This window comes from Gracilinanus agilis, chromosome 2 (assembly GCF_016433145.1).
Source record: "Gracilinanus agilis isolate LMUSP501 chromosome 2, AgileGrace, whole genome shotgun sequence".
Classification (NCBI taxonomy): Eukaryota; Metazoa; Chordata; class Mammalia; order Didelphimorphia; family Didelphidae; genus Gracilinanus; species Gracilinanus agilis.
In genome coordinates, this window is record NC_058131.1 from 134,047,053 (window position 1) to 134,071,606 (window position 24,554).

The window sequence follows — 24,554 nt, forward strand, 5'->3', positions numbered from 1 at the left end:
TTTACTACCCTAAAAGATGCCAAGAGTCCAAACTATCAGCCTATTAACCCACACTGGAAACTTGCTCCATCATTACAGATTGCAACTTGTCTAGAATGCACTGGACAAGTCTAAAAGAGTTGTCTGAAGCTCAGGAAGTTATCAGACTTAATCATGAGTCATAAAGAGAATAAATTTCCAGAGGCAGGATTTGAATCCAGGTCTTTCTGTCTGAAAGGCCAGTATTATATCTATTAGGACACACAATGTTTTCTTGACTACCCTTTAAGACTAGATAAATAAATTAAGAGACTTCCAGATTACTATAATCAAAATGATCTGCAGATGACTTGCTACAGTAAATAATAGGAAGTTAATTCTATCCAACTTAAATATAAAAGATTCTATAGAATTCCAATTCTTCACAAACTAAACTTTTAAATATATATTACAATTATTTTTACTGATTCTCATTTAGTATCTGACTTGATTTTACAAAAAAATTATAAAATTTCAAGTCCACATGTATGTGAATAAGGAATTTGGTGTATGAAGATAAAAAACCTATAGGCAAATGGTATATTGGAAAGTACACTGGATTTAGAGAGAAAGGGTTCAACTCCTGGCTCTGTTACTTACTAACATCTCTAAGTTTCAATTTCCTCATCTGTAAAATGAAGAGATTGGCCTCTATGACTCATTCCAGCTCTAAATCTATGTTCCTTTGATTTATTCATGGAGAAAAATATCAAAACAATCAGCAGTTTAATTTCTATGCCAGAAGGAGCTTTAGTCATAAGATAATTCATTCTTTCAATTTGGAAGAATGCATTTAGGATGTACCAAAATAAAACAAGTTATTTGATTTTCTGTTTTTTCCTTGCTTGATACTCCTGTGTTTTGTTTTTGACAGATTTAATTAGCATTGACAAAGCAGGATCTATGGATTTCTTTGCTGTTCCCTTTTGCAGGTCATTTTCTTTTCTCTTTATTGCCTTTGTAAGTTCTTGTTCCTTTTGTTCTCTCTGCCGAGCCTTCTCCTCTAGGATTTTTTCTACAGCTTTTGTTTTCTTGAAATTAGGATCAGAAGGATCTAAATTGAACAAGTGGGAAGTATACATTGCTTGGAATCGAGTATCTGAAACATCAACCTACAAATTTGAGCAGAAAGAATAAAATCAATCCAAACAATTCAGTAATAACAAATGTCAAGGATCAAATCCTAATAGACTGAAAGCTCTCTGTAAGTAGGTACCACACCACCATTTTTTACTCTCCTAGAATGCCTAGCAGAGCACCAGGAATAAAGAAAAGATATTAAAATAATTTATCTTTCTTTTCCTAACATATATAATCTTAAAAAAAAATTTTCTTCCATTGAGGTTTGATTCTAAAGACTGGAATTAAGCACATTGAATCTAAAATATTTGGTATGATCAATCTTGATGCCAATAAAAAGAAGTAAAGGATTTAAAAGGTAAGAACATACATTATATTATTGAGGTCAAGGTAATAAATAAATTCCCCATTTGGATCATTAAGCTTCTCAAAAGAAATTCACTCTTCCACATCCAAAGACTTCCCTCTAACACCAGCAAAAAACTCTGAAAATATATGTTGTAGGTTATATGTATGGATGTGCACATATGCACACACACACACACACACACACACATACACACAAAAAGTATGAATAGCTGATAGCAACATTACTTCTAAAAGAAAAATATAAATCAAAGTATCTACTAATAATGAGCCTCTGGCACTGCCTTTTTGTTTTTTAATATGGAAGGCAATAAAAATAACAGCAAACATTATAGACAATTGAATTTAATCATGAGATATTTTAGATATGATTATTAACCTATCAAGGAAGCTACTATTGATGATTTTGAACACAAATCCACTCTTAAAATTTTTTCTTAAAAAAAAAAAACCAAAAAACAAAAAACAATGTATTCCTAAATATAACTAGTGTGGTCTTACTGAAGAATGCTTTAACTTTTATGTCTCTTAGTTACCTCAAAGTCATCCTCCAATAGTTCCTTCTTTTTCATAAGTTTTTTCTTCTTCTTTTTACTCAGGTTCTGTTGCTCTACAATCTTGTTGTAATTGAAGTGTTTCCTGCCATCCTCTTCATCATCCATCACAAGCAAAGCCATTTCAGCCTGTTGCAAGAAGAAATAGTTCACATAGAGATTTCTTACCAATGGAGTATGGGACACAGATGTCCCCTCTCTAACAAGAGAACTCAATCATTAAAGCTCCAGGGTAACATTTGTCATCTGTAAACTGATTACAGACCATCATAAAGAAAACCAGAAGTCTTCAAATTGCAACAATGCAAAAAGTCTTTTGAAGCTACTATGGCATTGAGAACAGGTGAGGGAGGAAGTTTGTATTTTAAAACAAAAGAACATTTCATTATCCCCTCACATCCATACATACACCCACACCTTTTAAAACAAAGAGAGTTTAGCCTAGCAAATCTGTGGTAGGTAGGGCTCTGGGTAGTGAACCAGTAAATGTGTTTGAATACAACAAAGTATTTTATTGTGGCTTTTAACCTCTCTAAATACTCCTGATTTTTCTGGAAAACAAACAAATGAAAAACCCTAGGAATTTAAAAATGTTTTTCTCTAATACAACAGTTATTATTTACTATTTATTATTTATTTATATTATTTAATATATTTACCTTTTTACTTCAATTTTATGTTTTACTAATTAAATGTTATATCCCAAATAATTAAAATATTTTATCCTTAAAAACCATGTGTGATCTTCAAATTTATACTAGAGTTGGAAAATGTCTGCAGAAAAATGACTATTCTTTCAGTGTATTTAATGTGGGGTGTAAATAAAAGAATATATTAAAATACTTTAACGTTTGAAACAAATAGAAAAAAATTGAGAATATAGTGATCTTTAAATCTTTATTTTCTCTTGGTAATTTTAAGAGTCAAGACAGCTTTTCAAAAAAGTTTTAGAATAGAATTCTTGGCAATCTACATAATATTGTTAGATATTTTCTGTATCACTTATAGCATAATCTCTCTCCTCATAAATGCTGGAGTGTTTAATCTATGGCAAAACTGACATTAAAATTTTTTGTTTTCCCTAGAAATGTTTATCAGTTTGTTTTTGGCAATTAGAACTCATTTTATGTGATTGACAACTTGATATTAACAAGGTTACTCAATTATTTTTTAATGTACTGATCTTTTGTGCCTAAGTCATAGAATCTCAGCATTTTAAAAGTAAAAGTATTTTAGAGATTTTACATTCTATCATCTTTATTTGCAAATGAGGAAAATGGGGCACTGAGAGTTCTGTGGTTTGCCTAAGGCCACAAAGTGTCTAATAGAGCCCAAACTAAAAGCATTAGTCTCCTCTCTAAATACATTGCCTGAATGTATATCATCTGTTTAACTGAGTGTTTGACAATATTTCCTTTATTAGTTATTTTGCCTGAAAGTCACCAGAATCTCAATGAGAAAGACTATAAAATTCAGTTCTGATTATACTGCCAAGTTTCAAGTTTTAATTAACTAAATGAATTGCAACTTTTATATCTATTTTAAGTTCTGATATATATATATAAAATCAAGTACCTGGTATATTTATGCTATATAGCTATATATATAGGCATAAATATACCAGGTACTTGATTAAACAAAAGTGTATAATAAAGACATTAGGAATACACTGCTAATGGAGCTGTGAACTGGTATAAATATTCTAAAAAGCATTTTGGAACTAAGCTAAGAAAGTGACTCAAATATCCATACTTTTTGACCAGAGATTCCAGAATTGTAAGGCACATACTTCCAAGGAGTTCATGTCACCATATGTTAAAATATTTATAGCAGCACTTTTTTTTTATAATAACAAAGTGCTGTAAATAAAGCTGACACCCATCACATTGAGAATGGAAAAAATCAGGGGGCAGCTTGGTGGCTCAGTGGATTGAGAGGCAGGCCCAGAGATGAGAAGTCCTGGGTTCAAATTTGACCCCAGACACTTCCTAGCTGTGTGACCCTGGGCAAGTCACTTAAAATTCACTGCCTAGCCCTTATCACTCTTCTGTCTTAGAACCAATACAAAGTATTGATTCTAAGATGAAAGGTAAGGGTTTTAAAAAAAAAATAAAAAAGAAAATGGAAAAAATCATACTAGGGCATTTGGAATGTTACTGTACTATAAGAAATGATGAAGATGAAAAAAAATGTAGTTATATGAACTGATGCAAAATGTAATAAGGAACTACTGGGACAAGATGGAGGACATCTTGAGCGACAGGAATGTCGGTTAAAGACTTTGGAATGTGCCCAGGTGGTGTGAGCCAGGGCCAAAAGACAATGGAACCACCCCTATAAATACCCTTGGACAATAGCGCAAGAGGTCTCAGTTTTGAGAATTCTGGGAGGGTGGTTGAAGGGAGGGGAGGCTATAGACCTGCAATCCAGCATCTATATCTGAGTGCCATAGGAAGTTATTCTACCTGCTACTAATGGAGCTGAGAGAGATACCACTACAGCTAATAAGAATACAATTAGCCTTCCTTATCCTTTGGGTGGTACCACAGCCAGGTCAAGCCAGGGATTGAGAGAGGGAGAAGAAACTCCAGCCTATTATCAATTCATCATCCATTTGATTTAGATCACCTTATTCAGTTAGATAGCTTAGCATTCCCCAAACCTCTATCCTTATTTCCTTGTTCCTAACCCTTAAGATAAGCAAATAAATCCTGTTGCAGTTCAATACAAAGAAGATTGGTGTTCCTTTCCTAATTGGTGAACATCTACAGCTAATTAGGGGAAAAGATTTATCAAACTGCATTGGGCACATCTATACCAGCCCAAACCAACCCCTTATTATCGAATCCAACTCCAAGCCAGGGGCTTGAGGAGTCCTTAAACACATATACAACTTCCATTAGATTCTTGGTTTGGGCACTGTTGTAGAGGCATAGGCTTGGCTAAGCTGAACCTCATAAGTCCTGGGGGTCACTGGCACGGGGTAACTACCTAGGCAAACACATCACTCACTAGCCAAGATCCTTCTATCATTTGTGGTTTCAGAGCTAGCTTGGCAGACTCAGCCAACAGAGCCTGTCAGGCCCAAGTGAGGCTTAGCAGCCCCTTCTTATTACCAAGCTGCCTCCTATTTATGCACAACAAAAGTGAAATAAGCAGAAGCAGGAAAATGTTATACATAATGAAATTAATGGAAAGAACAAAGAACCAAAATTGATTGCTGTGAAACTCTAATGACTAAGCACGATTCTGAAGAAGCGATACAATAATGTGCACCTTCCTCTTCTTCCCCCTTCTTTCTCTATAGCTGTGGAAGATTTGAAAGTAGAAACTACACATCATGATGTACTTAGGTGATGTGCTGATTAGTTTTGCCAAATTATTCTTTCCCTTCTTTCTTTTTTTATTATTTATTACAAGGGATATTTTGCAGGGTAGGTAATGGGGAAAGTATATATTGGGAAATGAAAATAATACATAATCAAGAGATATCAATAAATTTTTTTAAAAAGGAAAAAGCAAAGCATGCACCAGAAAAATTGGAAGCCTTTCACTTAAAACTTATTGGCCATAAAAATGTGTGTTGATTCACTAGTCCATATTTAGTCAGTCAGTCAGTCAATAAGCATTTTATAATTGCTTATTATATGCCAGGCTTTGTGGGAAGTTCTAGGAACACAAAGAAAGACAAAATTATAGGTCAGAAATTCAAAGAGCTCACATTCTAATAATAAAGAGAACAGGCAAAAAATTAAAGATACAAGATATATACAGAGTAAATGAAGGCAGTCACAGGGGGAAGGTAGGATAAGGATGATAATAATGACAATGCAGGAAGGACCTTCTGCAGAAGGTGGGATCTGCACTAAGTCTTGAAGAAAGGTAGGAAGAAGAGTAGAGAGTTGGGAGGACATTTCCTGGGCATGGAGGACAACTTGTGAAGAGCCATGGAGTTGGGAGATTAAGTAGTATGTGCAGAAAACAACAAGATAGCTAATAACCTATGAAACTACCCAATAATTAAATAGTGGATAAGGATATATTGCTATATGTGGCTAAGAATCAAGTTTTCCTTTTTGTAGCAGATAAAGTTAAATATGTATTTTTATGAACATTTATATTCAGATGCACTGCTGAAATATACAGACACATTAAATGTTTTATTGAAACATGTTGACTGCCCACTGGGTGTGTAATAGCTCTGAACGCTTACATTTTGTCTTTCCATCTCAATTTCTTCTTCTGGAGTCTTTTCATCCTTGGAGATTTTTTTGGATTTTTTCTTTGTACCTGAAATAATAAGACATTTTTGAGTTTTTTTTAAAACCAAAGTTTCTTTCTTTTTTTTTAAATGAATTAAATTTTATTTCCTCCCCAATTACATGTAAAAACAGTTTCCATCATTTTTTAAAACCCTTACCTTTCGCCTTAGAATCAATACTATGTATTGGTTCCAAGGTAGAGGAGTGGTAAGGGTTAGGCAACGGGGATTAAGTAACTTGCCCAGGGTCACATAGCTAGGAAGTGTCTGAGGCCAGATTTGAAACTAGGACCTCCTGTTTCTAAGATCTGGTTTTCAATTCACTGAGCCACCCAGCTGCCCGCTCTAACATTTTTCAAAAAATACTGAGTTTTGAATTCATTCCTTCTCTCCCTCCCCAAACCCTGCTTGAGATGGTAAGCAATTTCATATAGATTTTTTATGTGTAATCATGTAAACATTTTCCCATATTCTTTTTTGGAAGAAAATGCAAATAGAAAAAAATTTTTAAGTGAAAAAGTTTGCATTAGTTTGGATTCAGACTCAGTTCTTTTTCTCTGAAAGTAGATGACATTTTTAATCATGAATCCTTTGAGATAGTTTTGGATCACTTTTGCAGAGAATAGCTGTTATTCATAGTTGTTCATTATAAAATATTCCTGTTGCTGTACAATAAAATATTCTCCTGGTTCTGCTTATTTCACTCTGCTTCAATTCATATAAGTCTTTCCAGGCTTTTCTGAGCTCCTTCTGCCTGTCATTTCTTACAGGACAATAGAATTCCATTATAAACATATACTATAACTTAATCAGTCATTTTCCAATTAATGGACATCCTCTTACTTTCCAAATCTTTGCCCCATTTAGAAAAAAGCTGCTTGAAATATTTTTGTACATCTAGGACCTTTCCCCTTTTGCTTTTTTATCCCTCTGGGATACAAACCTAATAATGGCATCTCTGGGTTTAAGCTCTTTGAGCACAGGTCCAAATTGCTCTACTGAATTGTTTTATTTACATTTTTTAAATTTAGAAGATTTTTTCCATAGTTACATGATTCATGATTTTTCCCAGCCCTCATGCCTCCCTCATGTCAGAGCTGACAAGAAATTCCTCTGGGTTATACATGTATCATTGTCCAAAATCTATTTCCATGTTATTTATATTTGCAATAGAGTGATCTTTTAATGCCAAAACCCCAATCATATCCCCAGTCCAACTACTGATTGATCATGTTTTTCTTCTGCATTTCTGCTCTCACAGTTCTTTAGATGTAAATAGCATTCTTTCTCATAAGTTCCTCTGGATTGTCCTGGGTCATGCATTGCTGCTAATTTTTCTATTATTACATTTGATTGTGTCATAATGTATCAGTCTCTGTGTACAATGTTCTCCTGGTTCTGCTCCTTTAGCTCTGCATCAATTCCTAGAGGTCTTTCCAGTTTACATGGAATTCCTCCTGTTTATCATTCCTTTCAGCATAAGAGTATTCCATCGCCACCAGATGCCACAATTTGTTCAGTCATTCCCCAATCGATGGACAACCCTTCATTTTCCAATTTTTTGCCACCACAAAGAGCACAGCTATAAATATTTTTGTATAAGTCTTTTCCCTTATTATCCCTTTGGGGTACAAACCCAGCAGTGGTATGGCTGGGTAAAAGGGCAAGCAGTCTTTTAAAGTCCTTTGTGTATAATTCCAAATTGCCCTCCAGAATGGTTGGACCAATTCACAATTCCATTACCAGTGTATTAGTGTTGCAATTTTGCAACACACCCTCCAACATTTATCACTTTCCTTTGCTGCCATATTGACCAGTCTGCTAGATGTTAGATGGTACACCTCAGAGTTATTTTGATTTGTATTTCTCTAATCAGGAGGGATTTTGAACACTTTTCATGTGCTTATTGATAGTTTTGATTTCTTCATGTGATAACTGCCTATTCATATCCCTTGACCATTTGTTGATTGGGGGAATGGCTTGATTTTTTTGTAAATTTGACTTAGTTCCTTATATATTTGGGGAAATTAAAACTTTATCAGAGAGTTTTGTTATAAAAAAGTTTTCCCAGTTTTTTGCTTTCCTTCTAATTTTGGTTGGTTTTGTTTGTACAAAAACTTTTTTGATATAAATTATTTTATATATTCCAAGTTTTGTCATTTTCCTTTTCTGTCATAAGAGCCAATCTGATAGGCATAGAGAGGTATCTCAGAATTGTTTTAATTTATAATCTCTAAATAATAGTAATTTAGAGCATTTTTGCGTGACAATAAAGAGCTTTAATTACTTTGTCTGAGAACTGGCTATTCACAACCTTTGTTCATTTATCAATTGGGAATGACTTATATTTTTATATATTCAGCTCATTTCTTTCTGTATGTTGTCTTGAAAAATACTTTTGCACCATTACGATTACTGTGTATTATTCTCCATTCTATTTACTACTTTTGACCTCCACCTCTCCCAATTTACCCTCTTTTCTATCACTCCACCTCACCTTTTCTTATTCCCTTCACCTCCTACTTTCCTGTGGGGTAAGGTAGTCTTCTATATTTAACTGATTTTGTATATCCTTCCCTCACTGAGCCAATTGTGATGAGAGTAAGGCTCATGTGCTTCTCTCCACCTCCCCCAACTTCCTTTCCACTGGGAATGCTGTTTCATTTATCTTTTATGTGCAAGAGTTTATCCCATTCTATTTTTCCCTCCCCCCCTCCCAATGCATTTGTCTTTTTCATGCCTTAATTTTATTTTTATGTCATCTCATCATATTCAACTTATACCTTTGCCTTCTGTCTATGTACATTCCTTCTAACAGCTCTAATAATGACAAAGTTCTCAGTAGCTACAAGAATTATCTCCCCATGCAGGGATGTAGATGGTTTCATCTTACTGAACATCTTTTCTCTTTCCAGTTTACCTTTCTATGTTTTGTAGTTGAGTCAGATTTTCCATTTAGCTCTGGTCTTTTGATCAGGATTATTTGAAAGTCCTCTATTTCACTGAATACTCATTATTTCCCCCGAAGGATAATGCTCAGTTTTGCTGGGTAAATGATTCTTGGTGGAAATCTTAGCTCCTTTTCCTTCTGTAATATTAGATTCCATGCCCTCCAAACCTTTAATGTAGAAGCTGTTAAATCTTGTGTTATCATGATACAACATTTAAATTGATATTTAACAATATTAAATTATTTTAATTTGAATTGTTTCTTTTTGGCTCCTTGACCTATTAGTTCTGAAATTTGTCTATAATATTCTTGAAGTTATCCTTTTGAGATTGCTTTCAGGAGATGATCAGTGGATTCTTTCAATTTCTATTTTGCCTTCTTGTTCTAGAATAGCAGAGAAGTTTTCCTTGATAATTTCTTCAAAGATGATGTCTAGGCTTATTTCTCTTCTTTTAAATTTTTTTTTCTTAATTTAATAATAAATTTCTATATGAGTTTTCTGAATTTATATGATCCAAATTGTTTCCCTCTGCTTTCCCCCTCCCCCTCAGAGCTGGTAAGCAATTCAATCTGGGTTTTATACACGTAGTATCATTCATTTTTGTAAGTGAATAATCTTGTAAAGGCCAAACCCTAAAACATATAGGCAAATAAACAAGTGATAAATCATGTTTAAATTCTTTTTTTTGATTCTGGCTTTCAGGCAGTCAAATAATTCTTAGACTATCTCTTCTGGATTTATTTTCCAGATCAGTTGTTTTCTGAATGAGATATTTCACATTTTCTTCTTTTTTTTTCATCCTTTATTGATGTCTCATGGAGTCGTTAGCTTCCACTTACCCAATTTTAACTTTTAAAGTTTGGTTTTCTTGAGTGAGCTTTCCATCTGGCCAATTCTATTTTGTAAATTATTCTCTTCCTCAGTGAATGGCTGCACCTCTTTTCCCAATGGGCTAATTAGGTCTTTCAAAAGGCTCTACTCAAGTGCATTTTTGTGTACTTTTTCCCTTTTGACCAATTCTGCTTTTAAAAAAGTTCTTATCTTCTTTGGATTTTTGTGTCTCTTTTACCAATTGGCCTCTTCTATTTTTTAAGGTATTAATTTCTTTAGTATTTTTTGTGCCTTCTTTACCCAACTATTGACTTTTTTTTATCATGATTTTCCTTTATCACTATCATTTCTTTTCCCAATTGTTTTTCTACCTCTCTTATTTGTTTTTAAAAATCTTTTAAGCTCTTCCATTAATTCTTTTTGGGCTAAGAGCAATCAATATTTTTCTTGGAGATTTTGAATGTAGCAATATTGACTCTTGTCTTCTTTGAGTTTGGGTATACCCTGTCACCAAAATAATTTTCTATGTTAAGTTTCCTTTTTTGTTATTTGCTCATTTTTCTGCCTTTTTCTTTTGTTTTAGTTTTAAAAACTGTTATTTTAAAAAACTGCTAGTTGGGCACTTTTAACAGTGGTGAAAAGAGCACCATTCCAAGCTTGTGGCTATAAGTACTGGTGTATGTTGGTGTTCCCCTTCCCCCTATGACTGTGCCCCAGGGCTGTGACCTGGTTCTGTATATGGGCAATGAGTACTGCATCCAGTTTTAGCAAAGAGATCCTTGTAATCTCTTTCTAAGAAGTTGTCTGACTATCCTTATTATCTGTGGCAGAGTTTCAGAAATCTTTGCTGCTCATCCAGCTCCACCCAACACTGTTGCTATAAGTGAGACCCTACCGTGGTATGCTGCATTCCACCTCCAGCCTACTGTACTAGATTCCTCCTGCCAGCCTTCTAAGTTGTTTTAAGCTGAAAAATTATTTCACCTTCTCTTTTTGTGGATTATGCTGTTCCAGAATTTTGAGGTATTATATCACAGTTTTGGGGAGGGTAATTTGATAGAAATCAGATGGGTTCTTGCTTCCTATACCTTCTCCACAACCCTGGCTCTCTATTTAAAAAATTTTAAAGAATAACAAAGTTTTGCTGTCAGAAAAATAAAAAAATGAATTTCAATGGCATTTTACCACTTTTGCTCAAAGTCTTCCCTTTTTATTTCTTGTCCCAATGTCTTTTGAAGCTAGTGTGCCCATTTATGTATTGACTTTTCACCAAATTACTGGAAAAGAAGCACATTTTGTTTAAATCAGACACTGACCATTTTCAGTAAATAACTGTTTCCTAGATAACCATCATTAGTTGTATTTGTTTCAAAAAAGTCTTCCTAGGAACTTTCCAGCTAAAGCTAGGAATACAAAGAAAAGCAAAAATAGCTCTGCCCTCAATAAGCTCACAATCTAATGGGGGAGAAACTATATAATAACAAGATATATGTAAAAGATGAAGTGGAGATAATCTCAAAGGAATGGCAGTAATATTAATGGGGATTGCAAAAGGTGTCTAGTAGAAAGTAGGATTTTTGGCTTTTTGAAGGAAGTTCATATAGATTTTTATAGTGCATATCATTCAGAGAAATGTAAACCTATACTCTAATAATAAGTAATAATGACATATTTACCAAACATTTCTCTAATTCAAAATGTAGAATAATAAATATACATTAAAAACCCTTGTCTTTTATCTAGATTACTTTTGTCTTTTTATCTCTTGCCCAGCATAGTTGCCTGCACAAAGTAGGAACTTAAAATAAATATTTGATTGATACCTTTCCTATAAGTGACTACAGTTGAAACTTCATTTTACCAAGGTCTGATGTCCAAACTCTTAACATTGCTGCCTATTTTTTCAGGGCAACAATTTCTTTTGAAGTCAGTGAGAATGCTACATGTGCAGGAGGATAAAAAGAAGGCTGTATGTGATTAATAATAATAATAATAATAATAATAATGATGATGATGATGATGATAAAATAGATCTTCATATATAGCAGTGGGAAATGATAATGAGCTTTTCCAGGTTTTATAACAACCTGGTGAAATGTCATAAAAATAAACCTGAAAGTCTATTGAATAGGCAAGGGGGAAAAGATTTCTGGGGCTAAAGATTATATTTGATTTTAATATAATCAGTTTTTAGGGGGTAAAGAATGGAGACCAAATAAAGAATTAATATATGCCTTGATGGGCAGTGTCAGAAAAACAACACAAATTCCAAAATTTAACACTTTTCCCCTCTTTTGGAAATTATTCAGACTCAGGTTGGACAGGAATATGAAAGGAAATTAATCTAAATTCCTTACTCTGAAACTCTATCTCTATTCTTTAATGATTCCATTGCCATGTAATAAAACTACATCTACTAAGACCACTGAAAAGAAGTATATCTGGACTGATTCCATGTGGTTGAAAATATAAAGTTGAAAGTATAAAGTCAATTAGGTACAGTAATGAGTAATTTTTAATGCAATCACTAGTATTACTCTTCTGGAAAAAATTAGAAACATAAGGGAGGCATAGATTTATTAATATTGGGTATCTCCTACTCACTGAGGAGATTTTCTTTAGAATCTTGTGTGCAAACTGGATTCTTATGAACGAAATACTTTTAGTCCTGTCTTTGACCTTCATTATGAAAACCAGAGAATTTTTCCCATAGGAAAAAAGTAAACTAAACTGAAAACTTCATTTGAAAAAGGGGAGACAGAGTGCAATGACGACTTTTACAAAGAGTTTTTAAGTTTGCAAGGCACTTTGTATACATATATGGGTAAGAGTTCCTGTCTAGCTGGCAACTGTAGCTCTTATCCAGTATTTCATTTTTTCTCTTCCAAGATTCCTGTCTCAAGACCTTCTATGAAATATTAAAAAAAAAAAAAGGAAAAACTTCACCAAATATCCTATAATCACACATTTTCAGCTCCTACAATTTCTTTTTCTTATTTTTTATTCTGAATATTTAGAGCACATAAATGCAAATAGTCTTCAATGTCGTACATACATGACCAATAAAAGTCAAAACATTATCTTTGCTACTGTGAAAGAGGTGACAATCTATTGTTTTTACAGATCTACTTGGAATCTCAGTGATTTAATTTGTAAGACGCACAGAACCAAGCTCTACCTACTAATCCTTACTACCTGGTATCCATCTATGGCAATATCTATCCCTTTCCATTTCCTACCCTTCTATTTCCTATCTCTTCACTATATACTATGGAATCTATTTTTTATTGTTAGATTAATTTTGTGATTAGACCTGTGCCCTCTCCCCTTGTAGTTTGTATTTATTTATAATTGTACATTCTGTTTTCCCCAAGGGGATGAGAATTCCTTGAGCTCTTTTCCCCACCTTGCTTTGTCTCCCTAGTGCTTGGCCTATAACAAATGCCTCATAAATTCTTGTTGAATTACAACTAATACATGATGTAGTTCATTCTGAACTAGTTGAAATGGAAAACCCATTTGCTTCAATCCAATTAATGCTTTATTAAGTATGTAAAATGGTCAAGACAAAATTAAGCACATTAAAATAGGGTTGGAAACTTAGTTCCCTTTGTGAAAAAATATAATACCAAAGCCATTAGGCTTTCTGAAACCAAATAAACATATTTTTTAAAAATTCCATTTGGTATGCATTTTATAGGAAATTTAGAAGAAAAATCACAAAGTTCATCATTGAAGAAAAAATTATAAAAAATCTAGAGTATTAACATTAAATTCTAACTTAATGAGGGCCAAATACCAAATCTGGTATCAATGACTTTAATTTTCCAATCCTTTGGAGGTTACAGGTCTATCTTCATGACTTTAAGAAATGGCTTTGGGCAATGGTGCAGTATATCCAAATGGTATATGATTCTTTGTCCCACATAATGGAAGGACTTGAAATAGATACTCTTATAGTGATTTAGTTCACCTAACTTTCCAATACTTTCAAGAGAACTGTTATCAATTAACTAACTGCCCTACATAAATTTGACTTTCTTCAACTTCTGAACCTGGAAGGTTTTAAGTAATGAAGTGGCCAAAGAGAAAAGAGCAAAAGGGAGAAAGAATAGAGGAAAATGCCAAAATAATCCACAAGTTGTACTACTGGTTTTAGTAACTGAGAATTGGCCCAACATCCCTTATTCTAGAAGTACTAAAAAAAGTAAAATGTATCTTTGCAATAAACAATTTACAACGAACACTACAAATTAATGTACCAATATAGCCCACCTGGGCCATTTTATTTCAACATCATAAATATAATTCTGTGCTACAAAATGGTGAAATAGATGCAAATTCCAACTCTTCATAACTATGCCTACTGGGGTACCCTAAATGCAGTGGGTGTACAACAAATTTTTGTTAAGTTCTTCTCTAAGCATAACTGACCTGGTTCAATAACTCAAAAACAATGTTCTCATTTTCCATTTATTCTTCCTTATAGCTTATAGATATTTGTAAATAAAAATTTATATATATATATATTTTCCTGGGGATTCTGTAGACATACAAGATTATTGAGGGTCATCCTCAACTAAATCTATGTGAATATCAGCAATCTTTATCATGCTCCATATTGCAGACTTTTCAGGTAAGCATTGGAAAATAAAGTATTGGGGGCAGCTGGGTAGCTCAGTGGATTGAGAGACAGGAGGTCCTAGGTTCAAACAGGGCTGCAGACACTTGTGACCCCCATTTTTGCCTAGCCCTAACCACTCTTCTGCCTTGGAACCAATACCGAGCTGATTCTAAGATGGAAGGTAAGGGTTTTAAAAAAATTTGTATGAAAGGAGATATAAATTTATCTGCTATTTCATTGATTTGAAAACTAAGAGGAAAAATTGGGAGTTAGGGAAAAAAGAGGCAGAGGAGATTTTAGAATTCTGGGACTATATATTTTTGAGAGAAAAGGCCTTAATACTACTTTATGTAAAGATATTTAAATGTAGCATAAAGTGGATCTTGACAAGGTAGGAAATATGTTCAGAAAATTCCCTCTTAGAAAAAAATAGCAAGCCCAAGAATAAAGATCTATTTTTAGGAAGCATTTCAGAACAACAACAACAACAACAACAACAGCAGCAGCAGCAGCAGCAACAACAACAACAACAATAATAAGGCATTTTAAAAGCTATGATAATTTTATATTCATTTTCAACAACAACAACAATAATAATAATAAGGTATTTTAAAAGCTATGATAATTTTATATTCATTTTCCCAGGAAACTTTTGCCAATTCAACTCTAAAAATCTTGTTTACAATTTAAAGACACTGGTTCTAAGAATCCTGATATATAAAATGGTACAAGATCACTAAATTTATCCCACTAACTTTATCCTAAACTTTACAACCTAACCAGGATGCCAACAAAGAAAATCTTTGCAATTAGAACAAGGAAACTACAATCTTTTATATATCTCCAATGCAAACTTGGTTTCCTGAAATTGGCTCAAATCCATCAACTTTTGGAAATAACTGTTCAGGTATGATAAAAAGCAGAGTATGCTAAGTTTCCATTTTCCTTTCCAGTTCACAAGAATCTCACATATTATACTGCTTTTCTTAATACATCTTAACCTTGTTTTGATCAGTATGAAGTCAGTACTTAAAGATATAACCACCAGGAAATAATTTAAAGTAATTTAGATTTCCTAGTTAAGAATCACTCTGGCCCACCAGTTACCAGGGTCAAAAAGTAGAGAAAATTCATAAAATGAGTCTCTTTCCATTGCCAGTTTGCTCCGTCCCAGCATCATGGCTTTTTGAGAATGTCTGTGATAAGTATGCAAATTTAGGGGAGGACAAGAGAAGTAGGGACAAATGTAAAGGAAATGTACAAAAGATGAGATTTATGTAGTTCTCCAAAATGATTTAAGTGTTTTTCTGTTCATTTCAATTAACTAAAGCATGTATTTCAGCAGAGTGTAAGAATTGAAGACGATTAAGTGGCATATAAACAGAGGTTAGCAGTTTATAAATTCATGGATTCAGAAGAAAGAGTGTGACTGAACCATGTGCTAGACTTGGGAGATAGGAGGACATGATTATCACTTTCAATACTTGACAGCTGTTTTATCACTAGCATGTCACAAACTTGTAGTCTCAGTTTCTTTATTTGAACGTAATGAGGGGCTAATGAGATCCATACCTCACAAAATTTTCAGGCTCAACCAAGATAATACTTTGCAAACTTGAAAGCATTATATAAAGATCAGTTATTGTTATAATTACTATACTTTATGTCCTGTGGACCTTAAAGATGTTATCACATGATTAAGCTGCCCTTTCACCTTACAGTGTCCTTCTGTCATGACAGACACTATATTCCACCTGTGAGTTCCTTTTGGGGCCTTTATTCTGGGGAATGGGCACAGAGAGCAAAGCTTCATTCCCCTATCACTTCTGACTTTAAGGATTCTGTCACCATATCTTACCTAGGAATCTGTTATCCCACCAGTCTCTCCAATTATCTTAATATGTTGTCTTCCTCCATTAGGAAGTGAGCACCTTAAGGGCAAGGACTGCCTTTCTTCTTTTTGTATTCCCCAGTATGTAGCAGATTCCCTCACATATACTAAGCACTTAATAAATGTTTGTTACCCACCTAATGTTGTCAGGGATCTCAGGAATCATCAAATCCTACTCCTTCATTTTATATAAAAGGTTAACAAAGGGGGCAGCTGGGTAGCTCAGTGGATTGAGAGCCAGGCCTAGAGACGGGAGGTCCTAGGTTCAAATCCAGCCTCAGATACTTCCCAGCTGTGTGACCCTGGGCAAGTCACTTGACCCCCATTGCCTACCCTTACCACTCTTCCACCTATCCACCTATGAGTCAATACACAGAAGTTAAGGGTTTAAAATTTAAAAAAAAAAAAAAAAAAAAAAAAAGGTTAACAAAGAGAGCCAGCCAGAGAGGATGAATGACTTTTTCAGTCATTTATGGTAACAAAGTAGTAGGCATAAAATGGATATTCATGTCTCCTTCTGCTTTCCACTATTCTAGACAAAGGGGAAAACTATTGGGGATTATTATACAAGACTGAGCCATCTCTACAAATACAGTTCATTTTAATAACTATAGTTTTTAAAGCCCATTCTAAACCATTTCTAATTCTTTAGATATCTGTCAGACTATGTAAATGACACATCTCAGAACTGAAAATTTTATAGACTGAAGAACCACAGTGGCCTCCAAGTTCAATCCATCCCTGAAAGAATAACCTTACACAAACACACTTGACAAGCAGTTATCAGTCTGCTAAAAGACTGACAAGGGGGCTTGTTATACCTCCTGAGATAGTTAATTTCACTTTTGGATAAATCTAATTATTAGAAAGTTCTTCCTGATATTTAATCTATATTTGCTCCCCTACAACCTAGTGCTCTTCAAATTCTATGATCTAGACCAAGGACAAGTTTAATCCTTCCATATAAAAGTCATTTAATACTAGAAGACAGCTTTTATGATTCTTGTAAGTCTTCTCTTTTCAAGAATAAACATCCCCATTTTCTCCAAGTGATTCTTATACAATACAGATTCAAGTTCTTTCACCAAATTTTTTTTTTGTCTTTTTCTGAGGATATTCCCTAGTTTATCAATGTCCTCCTCTAAAATATGGTGCCTAGAATTCAATGATAGCACTCCAGATGTGCTCTGAAGGATGTTGGAGTACATCAAATAGCCAAGATAAAAACTAAGTTGACCATCTGCCCTGCAGCTGAACTCTTTCATGTGTTATTTTATTTAACTGAAATGTGAGCTCCTAGAGAAAAGGGATTGTCTAACTTTATATTTGTTTTTCCAGGACTTAACAGAGTGCTTGGCACACAATAAGTCTTTAATAAATGTTTTTTTACTCATTTGTTCCACTACAAATTTCTGCTGGGTAATTAGTCAACAAGCATCAATAAGGGCTAACTATGTATCAAGCACTTCACTAAGTTCTGGGGATACAAATAAAATAAAAAATATAGTCTGTGCCCTTAAAGAGCTGATATTCTAATGGAAAAGATAATATGCCAAAAATATATATAAAAGATATATACAGTAGAGTAGATCTGAAGAGATAGGGAAGGTAATTACATCCTGATAAAAGGTAGTATAGACAGTGATGAAACAGCAGTATTCAGCATGTATGCACCAAATGGTATAGCATCCAAATTTTCAAAGGAGAAACTACTGGGTCTTGAGGAAGAAAAAAGTATTATAGGAAAAGTTAAGATGTGTAAGTTTATTGATGGATAGCAGAGGGCAGGATTCTGGAATCCTGGAAAGCAGGGCTGTTGGAGAGAGACAGTTAGGCCTAGGGCTGTGGCTTTTCTCTCTCTGGGTTTGACCTAAGGAGATTAGCTATTTCTCTGTGGCTTTCTTCTTGCCTTATCTTCCCATCCTACCCATTGCTTGGATTATTCTGTTTCCCTGGTGACTATTTGACATCTGCTGAGTTCCTGTGTTGATCCTGTGACAACTGACAGCTGTTCGTGAGCCTGGCCTAGATCCTTGGTCCATCTTTGGGCCCTGTCAGACTTACACAGATCCTTTCCTTAAAACCATCAAAGGCGGGGTATGTGTGTGGGCTGTTAGTGTTAGCTTAGCTGAGTACAGAAATTTGGGTTATATAGAGAGGATAGGAAAACCACCCAGAAGACACATCTCTGTGAAGAGATGTTTAGATCTAGGAGGAGGTGTAGGTAGTTAACATTAGATTTAGTTTATCCCAATCCCTTCTAACCTGTCCCTAGTTTATTAAAACAACTATTATTTCATAACTTAGTAGTCTGTGTGTGTCACCTCAGTGTCTGGCTCTGCCTCACTTGGGTTGGGTGCCCTTCCCAAAACAGTTTTATCTTCTGTTACTAGCCCTAATAAAACATCTAACACATCCCCTAAAACCCACCAATATTTCAAAAGTAAAACTATACTAGTGGGAGACCTGAAACTTCCTATATCAGCTCTAGATAAATCAAACCAAAAAATAAATGAGAAAGAGGTAAGAGATGTGAATGAAATCTTAGAAAAATTAGAGTTAATAGATACATGGAGAAAAATAGTGACAAAAAGGAATACACCTTCTTTTCAGCAGCACATGGTATATTCACAAAGATTGACCATGTACTATAAAAACATGGCAAACAAATGCAAAAAACAGAAATAATAAATGCAACCTTTTCAGATCATAATACAATAAAAATAATTAGTAAGGGTGTATGGAGAGGCAAATAAAAAATTAATTGGAAATTAAATAATATGATTCTCCAAAACTGGTTGGCTAAATAACAAATCATAGAAACAAACAATAATTTCATTGAAGAGAATGACAATGAGGAAACATCATATCAAAATCAAATGGGATGTAGCCAAAGCAGTACTCAGGGGGAAATTTATATCCCTGAGTTGCATATATTAACAAATCAGGGAGGGAAGAGGTCAATGAATTGGGCATGTAAATTAAAAAACTAGAAAGAGAACAAATTAAAAATCCCCAGATAAAAACTCAGTTAGAAATCCTAAAACTTAAAGAAATAAAATTCAAAGTGAAAGAACTATTGAATTAATAAATAAGAATAGAAGCCAGTATTTTGAAAAAACAAACAAAATAAAGTACTAGTTAATCTAATAAAAAAAGGGAAAGAAGAAAACCAAATTAACAGTATCAAAGATGAAAAGGGTGACCTTACCTCGAAGAGAAAATTTAAGGTAATTATTAAGAACTATTTTGCCCAATTATATGAAATAAATAATGGTTATCTAGGTGATACAGATAATTATTTACAAAAATATAAATTGCCTAGATTAACAGAAGAAGAAATAGAATACTTAAATAATACTATATCAGAAAAAGAAACTGAATAAGCCATCAAAGAATGGCTAAGAAAAAATCCCTAAGAAAAAATCCACAGGGCCAGATGGAACAACTAACCCCAATACTATACAAACTATTTGACAAAATAAGCAAAGAAGGAGTTCCACAAATTCCTTTTATGAAACAAATATGGTATTGATTCCAAAGCCAGGCAGATCAAAAGCAGAGAAAGAAAACTATAGACCAATCTCCTTAATGAACACAGATGCAAAAATCTTAAGTAGAATACTAGTAAAAAGACTCCAAGTGATCATGAGGATTATTCATTATGATCAGGTGGGATTTATACCAGGAATGCAAGAATAGTTTAATATTAGGAAAGTTATCCACATAATCGACCATATCAACAACCAAACCAATAGAAATCCCATGATTGCCTCAAGATGCAGAAAAAGCCTTTGACAAAATACTATACCCACTCCTATTCAAAACACTAGAAAATATAGGAATAGAAAGGCCAAAACACCAGGAAGTATAATGTACAATGGTGATAAATTAGAAGCCTTCCCACTAAGATCAGGAGTGAAATAAGGATGCCCATTATCACCTCTATTTAACATTGTACTAAAAACACTAGCAGTAGCAATCAGAGAGGAAAAAGAAATTGAAGGTATTAAAACAGGCAATGAGGAGACTAAACTACCACTCTTTGCAGATGATATGATGGTCTACTTAAAGAATCCTAAAGAATCTACTAAAAAGGTAGTGGAAAAAATCAACAACTTTAGCAAAGTTGCAGAATACAAAATAAATGCACACAAATCATCAGCATTTATAATATATTTCCAATACATCTCAGCAGTAAGAGTTAGAAAGAGGAATTCCATTTAAAATCACCCTAGATAATATAAAATGTTTACGAATCTCTTTGCTAATACAAACACAGGAACTATATGAATACAACTATAAAACACTTTCCACACAATTAAAATTAGATCTAAACAACTGGAAAAACATTAATTGTTCATGGGTAGGATGAGCTAACAACAAAAATGACAATCCTACCCAAATTAATTTCCTTATTCAGTGTCATACCTATCAAACTACCAAGAAACTTTTTTACTGAATTAGAAAAAATTATATTAAAATTCATTTTGAAGAACAAAAGATCAAGAATATCAAGGAAAATAATGAAAAAAATGTGAAGGATGGGGGCCTAGTAGTACCAGATTTTAAACTGTACTATAAAGCAGTGGTCATCAAAACAATATGGTATTGGCTAAGGACAAAAGGGAGGATCAGTGGAATAGACTTGGGGTAAATGACCTCAGCAAGATAGTGTAGGATAAACCCAAAGATCCCAGCTTCTGGAACAAAAACTGCTGGGAAAATTGGAAACAGTATGGGAGAGATTAGGTTTAGATCAGCACCTTACACCATACACCAAAATAGATTCAGAATGGATGAATGACTTAATTATAAAGAAGGAAATGATAAACAAATTAGAATAGTTTACCTATCAGATCTATGGGAAAGGAAAGATTTTAAGACCAAGCAAGAGATAAGAATATTACAAAATGTAAAATGAATAATTCTGATTACATTTAAATTAAAAAAGTTTTTGTACAAACAAAACCAATACAACCACAATTAGAAGGGAAGCAACAAATTGGGAAAAAAATCCTTATAACAAAAACCTCTGACAAAGGTCTAATTACTCAAATTTATAAGGAGTTAAATCAAGCTATTTTCCAATAGATAAATGGGCAAGGGACATGAATAGACAATTTTCAGATAAATCAAAACTATCAATAAGCACATGAAAAAATGTTCTAAATCTTTTATAATCAGAGAAATGCAAATCAAAACAAGTCTGAGGTACCACCTCACACCTAACAGATTGGCCAATATGACAGCAAAGGAAAGTATTAAATGTTGGGAGGGGATGTGACAAAATAGGGACATTAATGCACTGCTGGTGGAGTTGTGAATTGATCCAACCATTTTGGAAGGCAATTTGGAAGGCAAAATATTTATAGCCGTGCTCTTTGTGGTGGCAAAAAATTGTATCTGCTGGTGATGGAATACTATTGTGCTAAAAGGAATATAAACTGGAGGAATTCTATGTGAATTGGAACAACCTTCAGGAATTGATGCAGAGTGAAAGGAGCAGAACCAGGAAAATATTGCACACAGAAATGGATATATTGTGGCACAATCGAATATAATGGACTTTTCTACTAGCAGCAATGCAATGATCCAGGACAATTCTAAGAGACTTATGAGAAAGAACACTATCCACAACCAGAGAAAGAACTGTGGGAGTAGAAACACAGAAGAAAAACAACTGCTTGATCACATGGTTCAATGGGGATATGATTGGGGATGTAGACTCTAACTAATCACTGTAGTGCAAATATAATAATATAGAAATAGGTCTTGATCAATGACACATGTAAAACCCAGTGGAATTGCTCATTGGCTACAGGAGGGGGCTTAGAGGATGGAAGGGAAAGAACATGATTCATGTAACCATGGGGAAACACCCCAAATTAATTAAATAAAAAAACTAAAGAAAAAAAGGATATGTACTCGAGGAAAGGGATTTGCAGAAAGATTTCAAGCAATGCACAGATGCAGGAAAAGCATGAAGAGGAGATGGAATGTTGGTGAGAATTGTGGGAGAACCAATCCAATCTGTGAAGGGACAGTTGGAGCCTATGGGTCTTGGGGCTGGAACTCTGTGGGGGAAAGAAAGATCAGGAACTTGCTCCTAGACACCACCAGCAAATCCTAAACTAAAAGTTATTCCTGTGAAAGAACTAGTGAGTCCCCTATCTGATTCCTCAATCCTTAGAGATCTACCTGTATAGACTCAATCAAAACACATTCTACCTGAGAGGTTCTGCCCTGAGGGGAGACTGAACTGAGCCAGCAGGGACCTCTAATTCAAATCTGCTAATATCCTAGTGACTTGATTGATTTCTTAGCCTAGGGATTAGTTTAGATATTGAACCATCTAGATTAGAGAGGATTATTACCTTTGCCTCTGCTGTGGCAGAGGGCAAGTAAGCCATTGGGGTGGTGGCTAGGGATTCCTGTGCCCATTTTCCTGATCCAATCTAGTCATCATTCACTTCAATAAACCAATTTATAAAGAAGTTATAGCAGTCAGATCAAATTGGCCATAAAGGGATATTGACTTAGGGGATATCTTAGAGTGGAAGAGTCTACTTAGATAGGGCAAAGTCAAGTCCCAATCAACTGACATTCTCTTTCTCTCTTGCATACTGCCCCAGGGGGTAAACACTAAAGGAAGCTATGTTAACATAAAATTTCTAGCTAACTGACATTCCTCTTTCCAGAGGTGTTTTGTTTCTCTCTGGCACAGTTGCTGTGTTATCCCTTATCACACAAGCTAAGCTGACCCAGCTCAGGAAACCTGAAAGGGCACTTGCTCCCTGAGGTTTGTAGAAGCTGCCCTGCCAGACCAAGTCACACAAAACATTCCTGGTCACCAGTTATATCCTTGCAGGGCTTCTTGATTCATCAATTAATTGTCCTCAAAATAAGGGAGTGAGAGAGAGACATCCTTTTGATCTCTGTCTCAAAGGGAAGGCATACTGTTAGGTCAAGTCTCAATTTACCTTTTCAACAACTGTATCCCCTTTGGGCATAGGACCAAATTGCTATACTGAATGACTCAATCAGTTCACAACTCCCTGAACAGTGCATTAGTGTCTCAATTTTTCCCATATCTCCCCAAGTTTTGTCATTTTCTTTTTATGTTGTAATAGCCAATCTAATAGGTGTGGAGTGGTACCTCAGAATTGTTTTAATTTGCATTTCTCTAATTCCTACTAATTTAAAGCTTTTTTTTGGGCATGGCTATATAGAGCTTTAAATACGTTGTCTGAGGACTGCCTGTTCATAACCTTTGATCATTTATCAACAGGGGAATGACTTGTATTCTCATACTTTCAACTCATTTCTCAATGCCTTCATTATAAACTTGTAAAATTTTTTTTGCATCATTATTATTACTGTGTCACTGTTCATACTTTTATTCCTGCTTAGTTTCTGACCACTACCTCCCCCCAGTTTGCCCTCTTTTCTATCAGTCTCACTCTCTTCTCATATTCCCTTACCCTTCTACTTTCCTTTAGGGTAAGATAGATTTCTTTCTTTTTTTTAAACCCATACCTTTTGACTTGTCCAAGGTCATACAGCTAGAATGTGCCTAAGGCCCAATTTGAACCTAGGACCTCCTGTCTCTAGGCCTGGCTCTCAATCCACTGATCTACCCAGTTGCCCCCAAGATAGATTTCTACACCTAATTGATGGTGTGTTTTCTTTCCTCATTGAGTCAATAGTGATGGGAGTAAGGTTCATGAGTTCCCCTCTCCAGCTCCCCTGTAACCCCCAGTAAAATCACAGGCATAACCTAGAAGTAGTCAAACATGTAGCTCCCCATTTCCACCTCAGCATGAGAACTTAATTCTTTCCCCAATACTAGATGTTCTTTCAAGAAATCACTGGTGTAAGAATTCTATGAGAAACTTTGTTAGATGGTTACATACTGACACATTGAATCATCACCTATAGAAAACTCTTTTCAGAACCACTGAGGTAATCCAAATTC

The 24,554-nt window shown here is 34.4% G+C and overlaps 1 protein-coding gene across 1 annotated transcript in view; it reads right to left on the bottom strand.

Moving 5' to 3' along the window:
• Positions 1 to 526: 526 nt before the first annotated feature.
• ESF1 (ESF1 nucleolar pre-rRNA processing protein homolog) overlaps positions 527 to 24,554 on the bottom strand; it is a 99,792-nt gene continuing 75,764 nt past the window's right edge. The window contains exons 12-14 of the mRNA XM_044663411.1: positions 6,232 to 6,308; positions 2,001 to 2,147; positions 527 to 1,130 (exon numbers count right to left, since the gene is read on the bottom strand). Coding sequence (XP_044519346.1) covers positions 837 to 1,130; positions 2,001 to 2,147; positions 6,232 to 6,308 — 518 coding nt within the window. The 3' untranslated portion in view covers positions 527 to 836. The remainder of the gene's footprint in view (positions 1,131 to 2,000; positions 2,148 to 6,231; positions 6,309 to 24,554) is intronic.